This window comes from Phascolarctos cinereus, unplaced genomic scaffold (genome assembly GCF_003287225.1).
Source record: "Phascolarctos cinereus isolate Bilbo 61053 unplaced genomic scaffold, phaCin_HiC Scaffold_726;HRSCAF=1367, whole genome shotgun sequence".
Lineage (NCBI taxonomy): Eukaryota > Metazoa > Chordata > Mammalia > Diprotodontia > Phascolarctidae > Phascolarctos > Phascolarctos cinereus.
This window is the reverse complement of record NW_027556098.1, coordinates 172,471,534-172,494,057: the sequence shown is the minus strand read 5'-3', so window position 1 is coordinate 172,494,057 and position 22,524 is coordinate 172,471,534. Positions and strand designations below refer to the sequence as shown.

At 38.9% G+C, this 22,524-nt stretch overlaps 1 protein-coding gene across 14 annotated transcripts in view; it reads right to left on the bottom strand.

The window, feature by feature from the left end:
- Positions 1–22,524, bottom strand: part of LYPD6B (LY6/PLAUR domain containing 6B) — a 216,965-nt gene that overhangs the window by 1,097 nt on the left and 193,344 nt on the right. For 13 of the 14 annotated variants that reach the window (XM_078146842.1, XM_078146843.1, XM_078146841.1 and 10 more), the window contains 4 exons: positions 9,749–9,901; positions 6,772–6,870; positions 3,358–3,488; positions 780–854 (listed from right to left, as the gene is read on the bottom strand). In XM_078146842.1, the coding sequence (XP_078002968.1) occupies positions 780–854; positions 3,358–3,488; positions 6,772–6,870; positions 9,749–9,863 (420 nt within the window). In that variant the 5' untranslated portion in view covers positions 9,864–9,901. The remainder of the gene's footprint in view (positions 1–779; positions 855–3,357; positions 3,489–6,771; positions 6,871–9,748; positions 9,902–22,524) is intronic. The other variant, XM_078146844.1, reaches the window with a different exon arrangement.

The following is a 22,524-nucleotide window of genomic DNA, read 5'->3' as shown; positions in this document are numbered from 1 at the left end:
AAGTGAGTTCACAATCTTATATGTTTGGCAAGATAAGGCCTTGAAAACAATGAGAGGAAGGGGCTTTTGTATTACCTGTTGATTTGCTGAGATTATACTTGTTCGCAAAGATAAGAATTATTGTCACTTACAGACTCTTGTAAGTTAGCACTATAGTTTAGATGATTTATTATGGTCATAGATGTGGGGATGGGAATATGAAATCTAATCTGACTCCTTCATTTTTTGTTGAGTTGTTTCAGTTGTGTTCCATTCCTGGTGATTCCATTTGGGGTTGTCTTGGCAAAGATACTAGAGTGGTTTGCCATTTCCTTCTCGAGCTCATTTTATAGATGAGGAGCTAAGACACACAGGGCTAAGTGACTTGCCCAGGGTCACACAGCTGGTAAATGTCTGAGGCTGGAATTGAACTCATTGCAGAGAAGGAAACCAAGACTCAGAAAAGCTAACTGACTTGCCTAAGGTAACATAACTTGTAGCAAAGTCCAGGATTAGAACCCCAGGCTCCTAATTCCAATACAAGCACTCTTTTCACTGCCTGGTGTAGTTAAGGGATTCATGCTTACAAACTACAAAGCTTGTAGGCATACCTAACACAATGGATGGATAAGTCAGCATTTCAAAAAAGTTCAACAAGTTAGAATAGTGGGCTGAATCTACTAAGCTGACATTTAATAGGACACTGGTATAAAAGATAAACTTTAAAAAGATAAAACTGAGAAGGATTGATTAGATATGAGTTGGAAAGGACCTTGGAGGGTATCCAGTCCAACCCCTACCTGCCCCAGAAGCCCCTTCTCGACATCCTGAGATAATTCACAGAGCAGATCAGTTGAAAGAACTGGAGAGGCTGCCTGGAATTAAGAAGACTTAGGTGAGTGGTGTGAAGTGTCTTCAAGTAAAAGCAGGGCGGTTGTATGGATGAGGGACAGGAATTGGTCTTTGTGGCCCCAGGATGTTATTCTGAAAAAGATGTGGGGGCTTTAGGAGACTACAAGTTCAATGTTAAGTTAACAGTGTGATACTGTAGCCAAAAAGTAAATGTGATCTTGGGCTACATTAAGGAGTCATAATGACCAGAGTGAGAGAGGCAATAGTCCTGCTGTCCTCTTCCTTAGGCAGGTCACATGTTGTGTCCCATTCCCTCTGGCAACATTTTAGGAAGGACATTGGAAAGCTGGAGAGCAACCAGAGAAGCAAGACCAGAAGAGTGAAAAGCCCTGAGATCATGCCCTATGACAAGGAGGTAAAGGAACTTAGGGTGCTAATTCTGTAGAAGAGAAGACTTGGGGGTGTCATGACAACTATTTTTAAGGAACTGTATCACCACCTTATGGAAGAGGGGCTCGACTGGTTTGTACCATTGCCCAGAAGCAATGGATGGAAGTTGGAACGATAGATTTTGTCTCAATGTAAAGAAAAAAATTCCTAACAATTAGAACTATCTCAAAGTAAAATGGTCTGCTTGGGATTCTCTCCTTAATAGGGGTCTTCAAGAGAAAGCTAGAAGAGTACTTGTCATGGACTCTTGGTCAAGTAAGGGTTGGACAAGAAGGCCTCTCATATCCCTTCTAGTTCAGGTTCTCTAACACAACTTCCTGTCTTCTGACTATACATAGGCATACCTAACACAATGGATGGATAAGTCAGCATTTCAAAAAAGTTCAACAAGTTAGAATAGTGGGCTGAATCTACTAAGCTGACATTTAATAGGACACTGGTATAAAAGATAAACTTTAAAAAGATAAAACTGAGAAGGATTGATTAGATATGAGTGTTCCTAAAACCAAGCATGCTATCTATAAGACTAGTGCTCTTTTCCATTGTCTTTACATTTAAAGTGTGAAGAATCAAGAAAATGCCAAATACCTTTTCAAATTTTCCCCAAGCTTATTGGTTACACTTATCCTTCTATTTCTCTGTATATATAGAACACTGGTCCCAGAATGTTAGTGTACTTAAAGAACCTGAGAAATTAATTTCCTCATTTTTACAGAGGAAAAAACAAAACAAAACAAAACAAAACTAGGACCCAGCAAGGTCAAAAGATTTTCCAAGGTTAGAGCTAATTAATGGCAAAACCAGAACTAGACCCCAGATTTCCTGATTCCAAAATGAGTAGCTTGTTGTTCTGGGTTTTACAACATCATGGTACCTTTTCTAAAAAGCCAGGATGAGGGGCAGCTAGGTGGCACAGTGGGTAGAGCATCGGCCCTGGAGTCAGGAGGACCTGAGTTCAAATCCAGTCTCAGACCAGACACTTGACACTCACTAGCTGTGTGACCCTAGGCAAGTCATTTAATCCCAATTGCTTCGAAAAAAGAATGAATGAATGAATGAATGAAGTAAGGATGAGAAAGGTATAAGTTTACCTCTAACAAACAAATATCCTGTAAAGAAAAAATGGGTCAGTCATATAGGCACATCTATAAGATACCTGTAATGACCTACTTCAGATTTACGAACTCCTTTCAAGATCTTTTTTATTAAGCTCTCTCAGAGCCAAGCAAAACAAAGTTTCTTCTGGCAAAAAAAAAAAAACAACTAAAAAACAAATCATAACAGACATCTCTGCCCTCTCTACTCCTGTTTTCCAAACCAGTTCATTGAACAACTGTTGGACAAGAATAGAGTCCCAGAGCTGGAATTTGTAATACAATTCTCTCAATTGATGGCTTGAGCATCACTGTTAGACTACAAGGGTAGATCTCCAGCAATTCTCCTGCAGCTTTTGGGTCCCAGGTAAAAACAAATTGTGGAAATTGTCATTTTCTCCATCAATGTGAAAGTGAAGTTTTATTTCATCAATATTTCATCACTTTCATTCAAGTATGTCAAAGGCATTTTCTCCCAAATTACAAATGTATTCAAACATATCACCTGCTTGCAAATTTCTTCCTACTGGACAGACATTGCACAAATGTCTACTATAAATTATAATAATAGCTACCATTTATATAGTGCTTTAAGATTTAGAAAGCACTTCATAAACATCCCACTTGATCCTCACAAAAATCTTGTGTAGTAAGTGCTATTATTACTAATTTTATAGATGAAAAAATTGAACTTAAGGGAGGTTAATTAAGTAGTCCTTGGTCACAGAGCTAGTAAGTATCTGAGGCAGCATTTGAACTCAGGTCTTCCTGATACCAAATCCAGCAACTCAATCTGCTAGGTCAAGTACCCTCTTTGTAAAGAAAGACCTGAATGGCCTGAGCTGAATTTAGCAGTATAGTAACTTTTGTTCCTATGTCCCCCAGAGACACACACAGACACACACACACACACACACACACACACACACACACACACACACACACACACACACACACACACACACACACACACACTTCTTACTGTTTGTCCTCCATCTCGGTGGTGGTGACAGCCAACAAAATGACATTCACTCTTTGAAGCACATTTTTTGGTGACAGATGTACTCCTTCCACGGCTGGTGAAGTGATGAACTGTTAAACAGTACTGTGTATCTAAGTAGAAAGATCAAGACAAGTTCATAAGGGACTGAGGAGAAGGAGACAGACAGAGACAGAGTGAGAAGAGAAACAGATACATGAAAGAAGAAGGAAGGGAGGAAAGAGGGAAAGAAGGAGACAGAGGGAGAGAGAAGATGGAGAGGAGAAAGAGAAAGAGAGAGAGAGAGAGAGGGAAAGAAGGAGGGAGGGAGAGAGAGAGAGAGAAAGAGAGAGAGAGCACTTGAATGGAAAGACATCCAATAAATAATTTGAATTAACTGGGTTTAGACTGACTAACATTTTGGCTAAAACAAAACAACAGCTTGGCTTCTTGTCAGCAGGACAAAAATGCAATCATTTCAAATTGTGTACCAATATAATACCATTATTTGACTAGTCCATTCATCAAGTGTTTATTCTAATTTTCCTGCATGTATAATCCCTCCATTTTGCTTTGATTATTCCTCTTCAACGGATTTTTCTTTTTCTTCCTCTCAGTCAGCTTCATTTCTCTCTCCCTGCTTTTCTTCCCATATTTATTTACTTTGCTTTGAACTTTTTCTACCCAGCATCCTCCTTTCACATGTGACCCTTCACCTTTCAGAGACTCTCTCTTAAAGCATTCTCTAGGGCACTCCAAGATGCTTCCCTTGGGTAGAGATATTAAGAGGGCAGAGATAGAGCCAGTGGATGAATATCACTGCAACAAGTCTAGACTACCCCTTGTTTTGAAGAGATCTAAAAAAAGTTCAAACATATCTAAGATATTTTTAATCACTATTTCCAAAGGGAGATCAGCCTAATGTAACAACTAAATATTTCCTCATAAGCAAGAAGAAAAATGATTGAAAACTGGTAACAATGCATGCTTATACAAAATGACGTACACGCTGAAGCAAGCTAAAAAATTCATGGTCAATGTTCACTTAAATGAAACAATAAATATCATTCGAATTATATTCTGTGATATCCAATCCCATCATTAATAAAGTACACAGACTAAAGCAGTGTAACTGCTAAAAAGAGACTAATTATTGTATAAGATACAGTAATAACAAAGTATAATAGCTAAGGAACAATTTTTGCTAAATGTAAACGAAAGGCAAGAAGTTGTATCATTAGTAATAAATCCAAATTATTAGCATCATTGGAGCCCTGGTGAGTATGCAGTCACTCAATTTTTCTATCCACCTCAATCCCATAAACATAAAAGTTTCATAACACTAGCATCAACAACCAAAATGAAAGCCACAGTTTCCCTTTTGATAACACAAGGGGAGAGCATGTTGAATGTGGGATGCCACTTTAAAATTTAGAAATAGCAAAGAATGTCCCAGTTAAAAACGGCTTCGCTTAACATATGACAAAATGGATACAAAATTCACAGACCAAGCAAGAAGCAAGTCCTGGATCAACTCCAAAAGGTGAAAAAAAAAAGTCAATGAGGAAAGTGAATATGAGGATAGACATTGATGTCCCCACTTTCCTAAAACATGTTCAAGGTTAAGAGGGGAAATCTAAAATGTATTCCTCAAAAGATGACATCCATCCATGGCATGAATCAGAAAGGATAAGAATCAAACAGCAGTGGAAATCTTAGTTTCAAAGTTGGCTGGAATATAAACAAAACCTTAAAGAGATTAGAGGCTATGAAAGTAGGCTATCTTATACCTCAATTCTTACTTAGCCTTTAACTACTGAATGGGTGTTGCCTCAGACAAAGTGAGACCTGGGAAAGACCTTAGCTTAAAAAGGCCAAGGTCTGCCACTGCGTCCTGGGCCACTGCCAGTCGTCCTGACTTATGCCTTGCCAACTGGACCCAGATGACTGATGGCTTTGCACAGCTCTGCCTCACTTAAATCCAATTCACTTGCAAGTCAAGACACCACCCTCCTGATGTCACTGGTCCTCTTTGAGAACAAAGGATGAACAACAATGAAAAATGGGGACACTGGCTTAAAATATCATAATAAATCTATATAGAACTTTTAAACTGATTCATGATAAAGTATTGTTAGACATTAACAACTTTTTTTTTCAATTTCACTGGTACTTGAGTAACAATCTGTGATAGAAACAGTATTTCCCAGGGCCCTGCCACACAGGCTGGACTAGCTTTTCCTAAAGCCTAATTCCCTGCAGGGAAAGCTCAGGCTGCTGATACAGCTTCCTGATGGGCTGGATACCAGAAAGTCAACATACATGGAGTCACCTGGCTCTTCCCCTAGGCTTCTGACAGCCAGCCATTATAGACAACACAGAGGCAGGGAAGCTGTGACCAACAGAACCAATGAAGTCTGCTTGCTCAATATACCTTCCTTCCTCTGAATAGCTTGCCCATGATAGAGCTAAGTAAACTTCCTTTTGTAAGTATAACTTTTGTTACGTGGAAATACCATCCGTGAAACCAGAAAAAATTGTGTTGGCTGATGCCAATAAAGGAAAAATACTCTTTTCCTAATTCTTCAAATACATTTTGCCCCTCTCCCTAGTTTTGGAAGCCTAAGGACAATTAATTAATCCTGCATTCTATACATTTCCTAATTTCCTTACATTTCTAGTCATAAGATTCTCTTCCTAAGATATTAGGACCATGCTCCTCCCCTGCTCAAGAAGGCTCCTTATTGCCTCTAGGATAAAACAGAAACTCCTCTGGTGTATTCGGCTTCAGCCTCCCTTTCCAGGCTTATCTCATACTTCTGTTATTGTTGTTCAGTCTTTTTTTCAGTCATATCTGACTCTTCCTGACCCCATTTGGTGTTTTCTTGGCAGAGATACTGGAGTGGTTTGCCATTTCTTTTTCCAGGTCACTTTAGAGATGAAGAAACTGAGGCAAACAGGCTTAAGAGACTTGCCCAGGGTCACACAGCTACTAAGTGTCTGAGGCTGGATTTGAACTTAGGTCTTCCTGACTCCAAGCCTGACATTCTATGCACTGTGCCACCTAGCTGCCCCTCCTAAAAAGTAGAGAAACCCCTATAATTTATTTAAGTAGTAGGTTTGTCTGATATGGTAGAGTGAGCATCAAACCTTTTTGAAGTTACTGTCAGTTTTGTATGTGTTTATTCTAACAAGTACCCTTTAGTAAATATCTTCATTAAAGACTAGCTGGAAATGGGGCCTAAGCCAGTTTGCAAGATCACAGGATACACTGTTCCTGCACTGCATACCTACAGGACATCAGCCTGTTGGTATGCTAATCCCATTAAGCCCAAAGTCTGTGCCACGGGTGAGTCAAGAAAAATCTAAGTGATATCAGATCATCAAAGAGTGCCTTCTAAACTCCAGCACACTTACTTTGTGGACACCATTTATCTTCTGCCCATCTGTTACAGTTATAATTATCCCCGGCATTTTCACAGGTAAAACATTTGAAGCTGTTTGGAAACGGTGTGGCTTTAAAGAAATTTGAAAAGTTAGAACAGGCTGACAAAAAGAAAATATCTCAAGCATCAGACAATACAGGAGGTTTCTTTAGCTCAAATGAGAGTCAGATATATCCATAGTTGAATCACAAATGCACCTGAAGGAACAAGATTAAACTCTTGCTGTGAACTATGAGGCCTATTTTTCGTACTTGTGACTACGAAGTAAAGTGACTAGTGCCTCAAGCCGCCTACAGAAATCAGGTTATTGTTTTATAATTATAATAATACTATGTAGTTGTTAAGCTTGGTAATACACTATTTGACCACATCTGTATATTTTGTGAGCCATAACCCAGCAAGATTCCAACCTTGCTGCTCTTATATATTCATTTAAAATAAAGTGATTTTATTTGTTCATGCTTATGATGATGGTATTACCCTTTGGCTAGGAATTTTATAGGCAGCACTATCTAAGAGAGAGCCAGCATGGAAGAGTAAATAGAGCACAAATCTTGTGGTCAGAAACACTTGGGTTCAAGTCCATCTCTGACATATATCAAGAAGTCAATAAGTATTTATTAAATGATTACTACGGACTATGTGGCAGGCTGTGTGCCCGTGGGCCATTTACTTAATTTTTCCGTGTGCTAGATAACTCTCTACATCTATAATCTCAGGCTGATCTTTTCCTCCATTGGAGGTGGTTTCACACATTAAGGGGAGAATATAATGTGGTACAGTGATGCTCTAACATTTCTATGCCAGGCTGAATCCTAGAAGTTGGTTTTTTTTAATTTCTTGATCAGATATTAAAAACAACAACAATTTAAAAAAAAAAACAAACCCTTGTACCCAGAGTCAGGAGGGACCTGAATCAGAATGGCTGGTCAAGAGCCCAAAGGTCAGAGGCCAGAAATTCTATCCTGATGGCTTCCATGCTTGAGGAAACTAATGCCAGTATGTAACATACTGGATTAAACACCCATTGCCTCCTTTTGGAAACTGAAGAAATGAGAGATTTAAGTATGTTCCCACCCTGTCTTAAATAACAGTAATAATAATAAGCCAGAATTTATGTAGTGCTTTAAGATTCACAAAGTGCTTTATAAATATTATCTCCTTTGATCTTCACAACAACCATGGAAGGCAGGTGTTATTATCATTACCACAATTTTATAGATAAGAAAATTGAGGCAAATTGAGGTTAAGTGACTTGTCCAAGGTCACACAGCTAGGAAGTATCTATGAGCAGATTTGAAATCACGTCTTCCTGACTCCAGATCCAGCATAAAGAACAGGCATGAGATAACAACTGGAAAAAAAAACCCAACCCAAACCTAGATCCCTGGATCACAGCTGTAGAGCTAGAAAGAATCTCAGAGGTCATCTAACCCAATCCCTTCATTTTACAGATGAGGAAACTAAAATCCAGGGAGGTAACAATTTGTCTAAGATCATACACATAGCAAATGTCAGAGGTGAGATTTGAACCCTGGTTCTCTGATTCCAGAGGCCGTGCTCTTTTCACTATACAACTCCTTCTTTCATAAAAGATGATGGTTCTCTAGGTAAAAAACCATGACTAAATGTTGAAGGTCAAAGTCCAGAGGGCAAAAAATAAAGCACCATAGATAAATACATTTTTAGCTTTGCTTAGATTTTTAAAAGTATCCAGCTGAATTTGCCAAAGATCTAAGTATTGTGAGAACCTGTACTTTTACCGTTTTAGCATCTAGGCTTTTCCATCCTAGAATGAGCCTTTAGGGCAAAACCTTTACTTTAACATTGCCTTATGTAATTAAGCTCCCAGGACACTGGAGTTATCACATTTTAAATTGGCCATTAATAACACTCTTGAGTTTATGCAGTAGAGATGTGAACTTGCTGTCTCACATGTCCTTAAGGAAAGGAAATTCAAGTTAGGATAAAGCAAAAGGCTACAAAGCATTAGGACAGGAGATCAGGCAGCTCTCATTGGGCCCATGTGATGGAGTGGTTGTTTAGAATTCTCTTTTTCAATAAATACATCACCAATAAGCATTTGAAGACCAAATTGCTCCCTGGATCCATTAGAGTTCTGTCTTCTCCAATAGAACCCAAGTTCATAGCTATGATCAGACTTTGGCTTTTAAAGAGGCCAAAAGAAAGCATTCTGTTTGCCGAGCCACATTTAGACAAAGTGCTTATGAGCGGCCAAGGAAAAATACACACAGGCCTGCACATGCACATATGCGCACACACACACACACACACACACACACACACACACACACATACAAATAAACCACTATTTCCCCCAGAACGAACTCCATAACGAGTTGCCATTTACTTATTTGGAAGCTGAATATTAATGGTGCTCTCTGTATCTATTGCCGGTGATGATTTGCTGCAATATTAATGCAGATGTAGAAAATATAACCCTCCAAAATTCCCAAGTAGTTATTCATTTTCAAAAATGCTAATCTGGCCATTTGGGGAAATTAGTATGGTATCAATTATGCAGAAACTTCTGCAAGCTAGGATTTTTTTTCTCCCTATACTTTATGAACCTCTATGTAAGACACTTCTGCAATGCAGAGGTCAATAAGAGCCCTGCAATTTTTCTCACCTAAACCATGGAGAAATAGGAGAATCAAAGGATGAGTTAAAGGAGCAATGCTTAAATATACTTGAAAATTAACAAGGAGGATGACCCCGAGATAGCCAAAGCCCTCCAAGGTGCTAAGAAATTAAGACAATGTCTTGGTCCTGGCAGTTGCTAAACCACAGACAATGATGAATGCCTGCATTAGTCTATGCAGGACCCAAACATACCTAGATGAAGGCAGAGTTGTGAACTGCTGAAACAAGTGTCAAAGCGGATTGCTGCCAAGGCAGATATACCTGGGCGGCAACCAGCTACTTACGATCAAGAGGGGGTCTCACACTGTAGAAGTTGATGTTCTTGGCCAAAGCCCAGTTTTCAGAGAAGATGAAGATCTGAAGACAAGCTACAGCTAATCCAGGACCGAGGGGCAACATGTTGCCTTGATGCACTGAAAAGTCCCAGCTTCATAAACCTAGAAAGGAAAAAGAGTCATGTCACATGGAGAACACAAAAGAGAAACATTGAGTGTCTGTTTTATGGCCCATTTATTCAAAGGTAGCAAATGTTTTTTTCTGGCTAAAACCTGGGAATATACTGGGATCCATCCTGATCCAAGGAAAGTTAAGCAGGTACTGCCTTCTACTGGTCAGGCTCAGACACTAGACTAAACTCTTGGTTTCTGCAGGGTACACAATGGGTTCTTTTATTCATAAAGGAAAGCCAGTAGGTACATGCATGAAAATACCACATAGCTGCAACTGACCAAGGACATCATGCTTAATTACTGAGAAACTCACCCATTAGGTGGAACATAATCCTAAGCCCTTCCTGGTCTCCTCAGCTGCTAGTGCCTTCCCCTCAAAATCATACTGAATCTATTTTATGCCTACCTATACTTATAAATGTCTTCTAGACTATAAGTTCCCTGGGGACAAGTGATGTTTTGTTTTTGTCTTCAAATTCAGCCTCAGACACTTCCCAGCTGTGTGACCCTGGGTAAGTCACTTAACCTATTTGCCTTATTTCCTCATTTGTAAAATAAGCTGGAGAAGGAAACAGCAAACTACTCCAGTATCTTTGCCAAGAAAACCAAATAGGGTCGCAAAGAGTCAGATACAACTGAAACGAGTCAACAACAATAACAACAAAACAACAACACTCCCTAGCATCTGACACATAGTAGATGCTTAATATATACTTGTTGGTTGATTAATATAAATTGTCAATAAAGAAGGAGGCATTATGGGAGGAGGAAAGCTGAACCATAGTTGGGAGAGGGTAGTCTGAGTGAGACTTAAGAGATGGAAGTGTTGGGGCAGCTAGATGGCACAGTGGATAGAGCACCAGCCCTGGATTCGGGAAGACCTGAGTTCAAATCTGGCATTGGACACTTGACACTTACTAGCTGTGTGACCCTGGGCGAATCATTTCACCCCATTGCCTTGCAAATAAAAGCTTTAAAAAAAAAAAGAGAGATGGAAATGTGAGAGTTAGTGTCAACAGTTGAAGAAGGGGCTAAAATGGAAGTAGTAGAGCAGCAAAGAAAAATGTCAAGTTATTTCACAATTTTTTCTAAGGGCTAACCTTGTCCCAAAGACCAGGAGGGAAAAGCTTAACGTCCTCAGAGAGGTCTCAAGGAAATTCCAAACCACCCTCTCTCCCTACCCTCAGCCTCCTCCCTACTGAAAGCAGGGTCCAAAGGAAAAGAGAGACCATAGCTCCTTCCTCTCCATTAACTTGCTCTGGAGTGCCTAGGCTGACACACCTCTAAGTTGACTGTAAGGAAGTCCAGGCCTCACTGCACACGAGAATTAATCAGTCTCCTGGATAATACCTTGTAGAAAGAAATGGGAGTGAAGAAGCTCTGGGTGAAGAGAATGTATATGATGTTAGATTTGGATAAGAGACAGTTCCTAGTGCCGAGACTACTATTGGCCAACTTGAACACCCTTGAGAGGCTAAAAGTGACTTCTTAGGAGTTGAAGTCAAAAGTCCTGGGTTCAAAATCCCAGCATTGACACATCAAATAGCATCCATATCTCAGGCCATTCTATTTTTGGACAATTATAAATTTTCTTTTACATCAAGCTCAAATCTGCCTCTCTGCAGCTTCAAGTAAATGGAAGCAATTAAAAAGAAAGTGTCAATACATCACTTTAAAGTTGCTAGGTTAGTAAATGTTTGACGTACACTCTAAATCCTTCACCAAATTTGAAAAGTTAAATCAATAAGCAAATGTGATGGTTTGAATTTCATAGGATCATAAATCTGGAGATTGAAGGCCATCTGGGGAAAGATAGTGCCAGGCTCTGTGCTAAGCACTTTACAAATATGATCTCATTTATGTAATCCTCACAACAAGCCTTTGAGGTAGGTGCTGTTATTATCTCCATTTTATAGTTTTGAAGAAACTGAGGCAAACAGAGGTTAAGTGACTTGCCCAGGGTCACAGAGTTAGTAAGTATCTAAGGCTGGATTTGAACTCAAGTCTTTCTGTCTCCAAGCTCAGGGCTATAGCTATCCACCTGAATGCTAGCTAGTCAAAACCTCTCATTTTACTTCCTACCCTCAAGAAGGTTATAATCTAATAGGAAAAGACAACATACAAAAAGAAACTGAAAAGCAAAGGAAAGTACCTGATGTTGGGGCCTGGTGGAAAAATCTGTCAGAGAAATCCCAAATGAGTATAGCCAGGGGAGAAATGAAATGTCTGAACTGAGCTCCCTCCTTAAACAGAAGTTTTGAAGTTCATGGCCCCACCTTCTAAACAGAGGGGCAGAGGGTAGTGAGGAAGAGTACCAAGGCTGATGGGATCTTATGGGAAGTTTTCCCAATAATGAGCTTCCTGGGGCATGAGAGAGAAGTCAGTGAGAGAAGTCCCAAAATAGTACTGCCAGGGGAGAAATTATTACCTTTCTAAAACTCTCCATCCAAGTCACTAAGAAATATGAATAAGGATATTCCATGGGCTTATGAAACCACACATTGTCATGGTTTGCCAAATAGTTGTATATTATCTATGATGTCTGTATTAGTGGGGTTAAGATGTTACTTATGATAAAGACTGAGCTACTCACCCTGTCCAAGTAGATGAAATCAAGCCACTAAGATGTCATTTACCATGATGATAAAAGTATTTCATCAAGCAGATCCCATGACTAGAATGTTTGAAACCAGGAGCTGTAGAATAACTTTCTGCCAGACCTGTGACTTCACAGATGTGGGGATCTCTTGCTGAGGAATACCAAATACATCTCAGCAACTGTTCTGAGACTTCCATGGGAGAACCAAGAGATTTAGCAGTTTGGTCCAGAGCACGACCTCTTAGGTGTCAAGTGTAGGATTTCAACTCTCTCTTTCTCTCCATATATATATATATATATATATATATATATATATATATATATATATATATATATATAATACACACACACACACACACAGAGTACATGAATATATTCTATAGTTCAGATATACTATACACATAGGTGTATACACATGTAAATGTAGATATATATACACATACATACACATACACACACATATATCATGTATATGTATTTTCTATAAGGTCACATATACAGGAACTGAGAAGGAATCCTCTCATCCTACCCAGAATAATCAGCCCCTAAGTAGGCATTGTGCTAGTTCTGGATTTCAGCAATCAATAGGAGGCTTTAAAGAGAAAGGATTTGGAAATTAGATCTATGAGGAAAGGTGAAAGGAAATTAGGCTATTTAGCCTTAAAAAAAGAAGGCTAAAAGTGATTTAACAAGCATTGATTGTATTATTTTCATACTGAGACCAGTGACTCTCTCTGTTCTTGTTCTGTGCTATGAGGTTTTTGTTCGTTTGTTTGTTTGTTTTTTTAAGGAAGACCGCAGCATGAAGGTTTCAGTTGGTTTCATGGAATGAATTTTAACAGTGAGGGGCTGTTAAACACTTGAAAAGGTTTCCAAGGGATATCATGGATACACTTTTCAGCAAGTCTTTAAAGTAAACTAGATCTAGGATGCTTTAGAGTACATCTCCATGAAGGCATGAGGATGACCTAAAGGACCTTTAAAATCTGTTTTAACACCAGTGTCAACTGCTAAATTTCTAAAAGTGTCCACCCAAGATATGTCCTTCTTAAAATAGGAATAATTTCCTCACCTGATCAGTTTTTACAGAGTTCCTGGTATATAACACAGTGGGAAAGGCCACGGCTTGGGAGTCAGAAGACTTGGTTTGGAATCTCAGACCTGACATTTACAAGCTGCAGGACCTTAGCCAAATTACTTCACATCACAGAGTTTCATTTTCCTCATCTACAAAATAGGATGATAGTAATACTTGTACACCTATCTCACAGAGTTGGTATGAAGAAAGTATTTTGTAAGCTATAAAGCACTATGGAAGTGTAGGCTATATTAGAAACTACATTGTAAGCAAATGTAGTCACCTTCGGCTGTATCAATAACAGATAGACAGCTGGCATGGAATCAGAAAGACATGGCTCTGCCTTCTATGAGTTGTGTAACCGTAGGCAACGTATCTCGGCCTCAGTTGTCCAATCTGTGAAACTCAAAGGATGGTTTTGAGGCTCAAATGAGAGACTGTTGTCCAGACTTTATAAAGTACTATACAAATGCCACTTATTATTGTTACTATTATTAACAACACAGTATCCAAGTGCAATAAAAGACCCTACCTTACTCCATACTGATCAGATAATAAAAAAAAAATCTATCAAGATACATTTATTAAGTTCCTACTAGGTGCCAGACATTGTGCTAAGACAACGTCTAAAGTCATGCCTTCAGTTCTTTTCTGGTGGCAAAGAATTGGAAATTGAGGAGATGCCCAACAATTGGGGAATGAAGTTGTAGTAGATAATTATGATGAAATACTGTACCTTAAGAAACGATGAGCAAGACACTTTCAGAAAATCCTGGAAAAACTTACACGAATTGATGCAAAGTGCAATGAGTAGAACCAGGAAAATGTCATAACAGCATTATTGTAAAATGATCAACTGTGAACACAGCTCTTTTCAGCAATACAAAGATCCAAGACAACTCTGAAGGACTTATGATGAAAAATGCTATCCATTCTCAGAGAAAGAACTGATGGGAGTCTGAATACAGAGCGAAACATTTTTTTTTTACTTTCTTGATTTGGGGGGTTTTTTGGTCTGTGTTTTCTTTTATAACATGACTAATATGGAAATATGTTTTGCATGACTCCACATGATAACCTAAATCAAATTGCTTGCCTTCTCAGTGAGGGAGATGGGGAAGCAGGGAGAGAATTTGGAATTCAAAATCTACAAAATGAATGTTAAAAATTGTTTTTACATGTAATTGGGGAAAAATAAAATACTAAATAAAAAAAAGAAAGTCATGCCTTCAGTTTGGGAGTGCCACATTATTAGGAGTGATAATATGCAAGAGATTTCTGTAATTGGAAAAAAAAAAGACTGCTTTGGCTTCTAAGAACCTTTCTATTTAATTTAACATACATTCATTGAGCTTTTATTATGCTGAGCATTGTGGACACAAAGATAAAAAACAAAACAACCCCTTTCACAGTTACTCAGATAAGTAGATACAAGATCATTTCAGGAGGGAGCTACTACTAACTGTTAGGGGCTGGGGACCAAGAAAAGCCTTGCAGAGGAAGCAACATTTGCAATGGCCCTGAAAGAAACAGGGATTCTAAGAGGACAAAGTGAATTGGGAGCTCATTTGCTGGAAGGCAGGGCAGCCAGGGTTAGAATGTCAAGTTCAGGGAACTGCTAGAAGACCCTTTGTGCTGGTGTTTCCAACTCAAAAACTCCATGATTATCCATAAAAGAAGAGACTTAAGGAGACTGGGGAAGAAAGGAAAGAAGTCCTTGGACACAAAAGCCACAAATGCCCTCATAATCTTACACTGCGCTACTCCATAGCTTTAGAGGTTACAAACTTTATAACAGAACGTGTAACTATCTTGATTGGCTTTATAAAATGATTTTGGCATGGTTCTGTACTCAAATTACAAGTGATATAAAAATCTCTTTTAAAGGAATTGACATGGGGGCAGCTAGGTGGCGCAGTGGATAGAGCACTGGCCTTGAAGTCAGGAGGACCTGAGTTCATATCCAGCCTCAGACCAAACACTTGACACTTACTAGCTGTGTGACCCTGGGCAAGTCACTTAACCTCATTGCCTAACCAAAAAAAAAAAAAAAAAGAATGGCCTTAAAGGAATTGACATGTAGGTGATGGTGCCAAGCATCTGATGGCATTTTCAAACCAACCTTACAACATACCTGCATTTACCTTAATATCACTCTCCACTTTTGAAGTGAATGAAAAACCCTGAAAGACATAGTTTCTGGGTAATTAATAATCAATTTATTAATTAGGCTAGCTAGCAATCAATAAATTGATGGTCAGTGGTTTCTCTCAGTAATGAAAGACACCAAGGGAGGCCCTGAAACACCTTAAATTGGGTGTGTACCTTCTGACAGGGAACTCCCCTGACCAGTGAAACTCAACCTTTATTGGTAGACATTTAATGAGGAAGTGTGTTAAAGACTTCAGCTTCTCCTACTGAAAATGTGGCTTGATCATAAGATTCAGTAGACTCCAGCAACTTGGACGAGGGAATCCATCTCCATCCAGACCACCCTGATTGATTTTCTCCTTCATGAGCTAGGTCACTCAGTCTAAACTCTAATGGAGAGGTACCAGGATAGGGGCTCCTTCCCCCAGGGAAAGTCTCAACCAGACTGGTTTCTGTTTATACTCTAAACAGAAGTTAGGTCTCCTAGTTGAATGGAGTCCAGTCCAAGATTAAAGAGCATGTTCCTTGAGGGCTAGAAGAAATCTGCTCAAACAGTCACGTCCTTCTGAGACTGACTTTAACAAGAGCTGGGATTTAATGAGGAAACTGAGGGGGAAAGCCTAGATCCCAGTTTAATAAGTGGTTATTAATATAAAAGTAAAATAACAATTTCTCTCACTCTTTACATGTCGTAGCCTGGCCTCAACAATAGACTCAATGGCAAGGGTTTCTTGTTCTACACAAAACCTTGATTCTGGACTATACTTTAAGCTGCACTCCTCCAATCCATACCCTATCTATGATTTTACCTATGTGGGGAGCTCTTTGGTGTGGAAACTCCTTCCAGTGATACAGATAGGCAATTTCAAAGAGCTGGGGGCAGAGAACTAAGAGCTTAAGTGATCTCCCCATGACCCTACAACCAATGTGTCACAGGCAGAACTCTAAGTCTTCTTGACCCCCAAATCAGCCACTAATCCATTAGGACGAACTGCTATTCTTTTTGTCATAATAGCTTTATTTTATCATCATATATGGGGGAAAAAAATCATAAGACTAATTTTAAATGTCTTCTTGCTTTAAGAGCAACATGGTGCACTGTGTAGAGTACTGATGTTGAAGCCAAGCAGACCTGGTTTTAACTCCTCCCTCTGACACATGTGGGTAGTGTAACCTCAGGGCAAGTCACTTAAGTACTCAATGTTCTAGGCAACTCTCTAAAATTTGTCAAGATTGCAGAGAAGGTGCTGATCTGAATTTTTAAAGGGAATCTGGGAGGTTCCCTATACCAATGAATTCACAGGTTTGGTCCCTATATTCAGCTGATCCTCCCTTCTGTGATGACAAATAGCAGGTGCTTAACATGCTTTTATTGAATTAAATCAGGAAGTATTAGAACACAGTCCCATGAATCTCTTTCCAGCTATCTACTGGTCAAAGACTTGGACCTTTTGGAGCAGAAAGTGATTTCTAACAACTCCAGAGGAAAAGGGAAGCCAATCATCTCACAAGCAAATAAGAATCAAAGAAGTTCACTTCTCTGCTAGGGGAAAAAACAGTCTGAGGCTTTTGAAAGTGAATTAAGCCCCAACCAAAAATATGGATTTGCTTGATAAATGTTGTTGGTGTAAACACTTGAGTATACAAAGATCAATCCTCAACAAGTATTTATGGTGTACTTGGCACCATGCTGCTAATAAATAATACACTTCACTACCACTGACTTGACAAACCCAATTTCTTTCGTGTCTAGCCTCTGATGCTGCTCAGTGTACTGTTCACCATCCTTGCTTAACTTCTTCAAGTTTATTACTTTTAATAACCGATCAAAGCACAAATATGACTAATTTCTGAGGTTGAAATGTAGCCACCGCTGGTTAAGGGCCTACTAATCCATACTTCTGTGGTTCATTATGCCAGTCCCTGAGACAGAAAAGAAATGAATTTCCTTTCCTCTTTTTTCTTTTAGAAATATCAAGGTTAGGGGGCAGCTAGGTGGCGCGGTGGATATAGCACCAGCCCTGAAGTCAGGAGGACCTGAGTTCAAATCTGGCCTCAGACCAAACACATGACACTTACTAGCTGTGTGACCCTGGGCAAGTCACTGAACCCCAATTGCCTACACAAACAAACAAAAAAAAGAAATATCAAGGTTAAAAAGAGCATTTTAATATACAGTATTTGGGGTCTTTTGAATATGACAGTGCTTGTTGTTGGAGTTGTGAACTGGTCCTACCATTTTGGAGAACAATCTGGAACTATGCCAAGGGCCTACAGAATTGTGCATACACTTTGACCTAGCAATGCCACTACTAAGTCTATATCCCAAAGAGACCAAGAAAAGGGAAAAGGACCTAGAGGTATAAAAACATTCAGAATAGCTCTTTTTGGGGTGGCAAAAAATTGGAAATTGAGGGGATGGTCTGGATAGAAATGGAATCCCCTGTCCAGAATGGCTAAATAAGGTGTGGTATGTGATTGTGATGGGATACTATAAGAAATTATAAGCAGAATGGTTTCAGAATGACCTGGGAAGACTTATATGAACTGATGTAAAGTGAAGTGAGCAGAACCAGAACATTGTATTGTAACAGCAATATTGTAAACATGATCAACTGTGAAAAACTTAGCCACTCTGATCAACATGACGAAACAATTCCAAAGGGCCCATGATGAAAAATGTTATCCACCTCCAGAGAGAGAACTGATGAATTCTCAATGAAGATTGAAATATACTTTTTTTACTTTCTTTTTATTTTTACAACATGACTAACATGGAAATATGTTTTGCATAATTTCCCATGTATAACTGATGTATTGCTTGCCTTCTCAATGGGGAGGAGAGAGGTAGATGGAAGAGAATTTGGAACTCAATTTTTAAAAAAATGAATGCTAAAAACAAACACATGTATATATGTGTGTATATGTATATCTTATATATATATATATACATACATACATATATATGTGTGTGTGTGTGTGTGTGTGTGTATATATGTATGTATTTATATGATCAGTGCTGAAATAAAGGCAATGGTGCCACATCTTTGATACTTCAAACTGACCCCAAAGCAAACCTTTCTGTAACCAGTAATCTTCTGGGCACTGAAACACTTCCTCCATGATTCTTTATTGCTTTGACACAGGGGTTCTATATACAATCAAAAGTTTTCAGGAAATAAATTAATTTGGGACCAACACAAAAATTGTGTTAAAACAAGATGCTTCTAACACTGGACTGACCTAGAAAACTAACTCTGGGCCTAACTAGCAATCAGATTGCCACTTCAGCTGCTTCAAGGAGAACATATCTAGTTTTACTTTAGAAGAAATGGCGTCCATTTTTACTTAAAGACATAGAATTGTTAGTGCTCATTTTCCTGTCTGCTTTCTTTATCCTCTCTAGCAATCTCACATAGTCAATTCCCCTTGTTTCTGGAGCCCTGGTTTTTTCAATTAAAAAAAAACAGCAGAAAATTAAGATCAGATAAAATAAGGAAATGTCTTATCATTTGAAGCAGATTTGAGCCACTCTACTCAGAGATGTAGAAGTTTAGTATGAATGTCATTCTCCTACAAAGGATTACTATGCTAACTACATTTTTGCAAAGCCAAACAACCAGAAGCAGATAGTTCAAGCTCTGGAATTTGATAACCTTGTAAAAGTCAGTCCCTAATAAAAAATTCCAGCATTCTGCATGGATAACAAAATCACAGCACAATTATTTGGTCTACAAATCACAACTATTACCTCTTATAGCAGAAGGAAGTCCACATATATAAAGAAAGATATGCACACAACGACAGCTTGATACTCCCACAGGGAGTTGAAAAATTATATACATTAAATAGTATTTTAATTGCAGCATGAAACTCTACTTTTTAAATAGTTGTTTGAGTTGATTTCCCACAAAGTAAAGGAAAAATGCAGGTGCAGAGTTCAATTCCAAAAACCAATTTAAAAGTTTAAAACTAGCTGTTTATCATTTCATTCCTCCTGGGTTACATGAACTGGCCAACCTTCATTAATTTTCATGACGCTCAAGTGTGTTTCTGAGTGTAGCCGTATTTGAAACTCTTTACAGATAACAAAGGAAGGATAGGTCCTATTCTGAAGAATTTTAAATCTTTGCAAAGCATACCAAAGGTATGTGAGAGAATAAAAATTGAGCCTCATTGTAGTATTTTTCCTTGGGGTGGATGGGGCAAAACAAAACAAAAAAAGGAGTAAAAATACCAAGAAATACAGTATTCATATCTTAAAGTTGCCATGTTCCCACCTGTCTCCCTTCACACACAGTACCCTACTTAACCTAGAATGTCCTTTTGCACCCTTACAATTTACCTCATCTTTTATGGTTTGGCTTATATCTAACATCTTTTCTGATGTCTTCACTACACTGACTGGATCCACTACAAATTTGTATTACATAATCTCAACTGGATCCTCACTGCAAAAAGGCAATCCTTTAATATCTTCTTAATTCAACATTCCACTCACTATAATGACTTTTCTATACCTTTTTATTCTTTCTCAAACTTCTCATGACTCCTCTTCCTCTCAACCCTACCAACTAAAAACCTTAATTCACATTTCACAGACAAAATTGAGGTCATTCACCAAGAACTACCTCTTCTCTCTTCTTTTGAATCTTTCTGCTACTGTCTCCTCCTTCATCCTATCTTACATGAAGAGATGGTCCTTCTCTGGCCAAGGCAAACCCCTCTATATCCAAAGTGATCCCATTCCATCTTATCTTCTCCAACAGAATGTCACTTATATCATCTCTAGTCTCTCAGAAATCTTCAGTTTCTCCCTTTCTACTTGTTGCTTCCCTATTGCCTACAAACATACCCTTGCCTCCCCCATCCTTTAAAAACCCTCACTTGATTTGTCTATCCTCAGTTATCTGTCTCTTCCCTCTTGAAGAGACCATCTACATTCAGTGCCTCCACTTCCTTTCCTCTCTCTTCTTAACTCTCTGCTGTCTGGTTTGTGACCTTGGGATTCTTTCTTTTACACCAAAGTACTCCTTATCCTTTCTGGTTGACTTTAAAAAAGTAAACATATTAGTGGAGACTCCTGAGCTATGGTTTTGAGTATGTGTTGATTCACAGAGTTTCTTGAACTTGGAGTGGTTTCTGGTAGATGATCTTCAAGCCTATCTGTAAATATTCTTGAATTGTAAGGGGCTATTTCATACTTATACATCCTAAGGCACTCAAGGCAACTGGTGGTATAGAACAGTGCTTCTTGAACTATGCATCACAATCCCATATGGGGTCATGAAAAATTTGGCAACCATAAAATGTTTTTGAATGCACAACAACCAAAAATTAGTTAAAATCAAATGCATAATGAATCTGAGGTGTTTCTGACAGTACTGCCCATGTTGCATTGTGCAACTTCACTGCAGTTTTGGTTCTGAACACAAAGCACGCACACTTTGCACTGTACATGCCCTCAGAACACACAGTGCTGCTGCTTGAAAAGGGGTCACAAGTGGAAAAAGTTTAAGAAGCCCTGGTAGTGGATATAGGGCTGGGGCTGTAATCAGGAAGACCAGAGTACAAACAGTCTAAGATACTTCCTAGCTGTGTGATCCTGGGCAAGTAACCTAACCTCTGCCTGCCTCAGTTTCTTCGACTGTAAAATGGGGATAATGATAGCACCTACCTCTCAGGGTTGTTGTGAGGATCAAATAAGATATTTGTAAGATCACTTAGCACAGTGCCTGGCACATGATAGATTAATAAATCTATAATAGATTAATAAATGCTTATTCCCTTCCCTTCCTATCTCCCAACTAGACTGTAAATTCCTTTAAGGGCAGCAACCATGTTTTATATTTTCCTATATCTTCCACTATGCCTAGCATAATTCTGCCTAGATAGGTATTTAATAAATACTTGCTCATTAGAGCCTTCTAAGTGCTTTCATATTTCATTTGTCTTCACAAGACACCTGTGGGATACAGAGGGCAAGGAATTACAATGAAAAGTAGATCAACCTTCTCTATCACTTCTTTGAGAAAAACTGCTGTTACCTTCTATGCATCCGTGTCCAAGAGTGAATCATGGAATCAGAGACCTGGAGGTAGAGGGGCCCACAAGGCCCTCTCATTCTTTTTACCAATGAGGAAACTGAGGCCTAGGAATTTGCCCTTGGCTACATACACATGCAATGAGCATCAGAGATGGGATCTGAACACAGGGCTTAGGACTCCAGAGTGAGGGCTCCTTCCATCGTACCACACTTCTGTTTTATGTTTATAAAGATCTACCTAGCACTCTCTTAACCTTATCACTCAGTCCTTAAATCTTCACTCTGGGAAAATGTTCCAGGCAGCCTTATTTGCTGTTTAGCCTTTCATCTCAGCAGCTGTCAACACTCCCCCCTATCCCCCTCACTTGCCATGATTCTGGCACTCGGGCCCCCTCTCCCACTCAAGGACACCTGAAAGGAAGAAGAAACCTAAGAAAAATCAGGCAAGGGCACATATAAATCTCATCCACCTATTGTCTAAATACTTCAGTTGATGGTCAATAAAAGCTTGCTGTTGACTATTTTGTATTAGTTTTCAAGACTACAAAATCTTCTGAGGGAAGTTTTTATATATACATAAAATGCTGGTAGAACATTCTTTTCAAAGGGCTGGGGCTTGAAACAAACCAGGCACCTTGCCCTATTTGTTTGTTTGTTTGTTTAATATATGTTTTGTCATTCTGAACTGGATAAACCAATATGAATATTTTCTTTTACAAAAAACAGAATATGAGGAT